The 1,037-nt window shown below is 36.6% G+C and overlaps 2 protein-coding genes across 2 annotated transcripts in view; one reads left to right on the forward strand and one right to left on the reverse strand.

Moving 5' to 3' along the window:
* The window catches only part of LOC111397844 (CASP-like protein 5B1), a 13,207-nt gene extending 12,770 nt beyond the window's left edge, over window positions 1-437 (forward strand). The window contains exon 4 of the mRNA XM_023024816.1: window positions 432-437. Coding sequence (XP_022880584.1) covers window positions 432-437 — 6 coding nt within the window. The remainder of the gene's footprint in view (window positions 1-431) is intronic.
* LOC111396862 (mannose-1-phosphate guanylyltransferase 1-like) lies at window positions 280-1,031 on the reverse strand. Its single transcript, XM_023023441.1, has one exon. It carries the CDS (start codon window positions 994-996, stop codon window positions 541-543), a length of 456 nt encoding a protein of 151 aa, XP_022879209.1. The 5' UTR covers window positions 997-1,031; the 3' UTR covers window positions 280-540.
* Between the last annotated feature and the right edge of the window lie 6 nt (window positions 1,032-1,037).

Here is a 1,037-nt window from a genome sequence, read left to right on the forward strand (position 1 = left end):
AATAATGATTTAAATATGATTGGTTTAGATTTATTAATGATAAGGTACATTAAATAAGGACATAATAAAAAATAAAAAAATATCTATATTTTCAATAAGGAAAGTGATCTATAATTTAAAATAGACAAAAAAGGAAATTAAGCATTTTTTTTTTTTTATGGGGCGGAAGTAACATTCTGCCAAGAGTTATAGAATATCATAAATGGTGCGTGACAAAAGAACTTTAACCAACTCCAGCGAGGTAGAATTTGTAGAATCATTGTGTAAAGCATTTCCATCTAGCCATCCTTAAATCAAATATATATGTATCCCAAAACGAAAGAAAGCGATCATTTGTTTTCGTTTACAAGATTACACTTTTCGAACAACTGACCATACTTTTTTAAGACCTGGAACCTTAAAGGACTGACACTAATGACTCAATTTCAAAGATTTGAATTTTACAATTGAATGGGGAAAAAAAATAAAAAATGAACAGCACATTTCAAACACCACACTGTATATTACAGACCCACAATGCTAAAAACAGACCTTTAAAAATTACAATACAATCCTTGGCTTCAAGATGCTAGATTTAATCTCCTTATGAGGTAAAACCACTCCTCCGTTGCTGTAAATCTCGTCCCCAACATGAACGTCTTCTCCGAGAATGGACATATTCTCTATGCGAGCCCATTGCCCAACAGTTGAGTGCCAGCCAATTATGCAACTTGAGATGCATGCATGGTTCTTGATACGGACCCCCCGCATTAAAGTGCAGCGTGAGAGCCTAACTCCTGATTCCACAACACAACAAGGGCCAATTGCGACGTCCGGTCCAATCAAGCAACCCTCCCCAATTTTTGCACTCTCATCCACTAGCACATTTCCAATAATATTAGATCCAGAGGCCAACTTTGGAGAAGCTTTCTTCTTCAAAGATTCCAAGTAAAGTCTCAGGCCACTGATGTAATCCTTTGGTTGTCCAATGTCCATCCAAAACCCGGGCAGGACCATTGCGTATAGCTTTTTCTGGTCTGCAATTTTTGGGAACACCT

Source organism: Olea europaea, chromosome 7 (assembly GCF_002742605.1).
Source record: "Olea europaea var. sylvestris chromosome 7, O_europaea_v1, whole genome shotgun sequence".
Classification (NCBI taxonomy): domain Eukaryota; kingdom Viridiplantae; phylum Streptophyta; class Magnoliopsida; order Lamiales; family Oleaceae; genus Olea; species Olea europaea.

Coding starts and splice junctions, on each gene's coding strand:
- LOC111396862 (XM_023023441.1), bottom strand. CDS start 996: ATGGTCCTGCCCGGGTTTTGGATGGACATTGGACAACCAAAGGATTAC.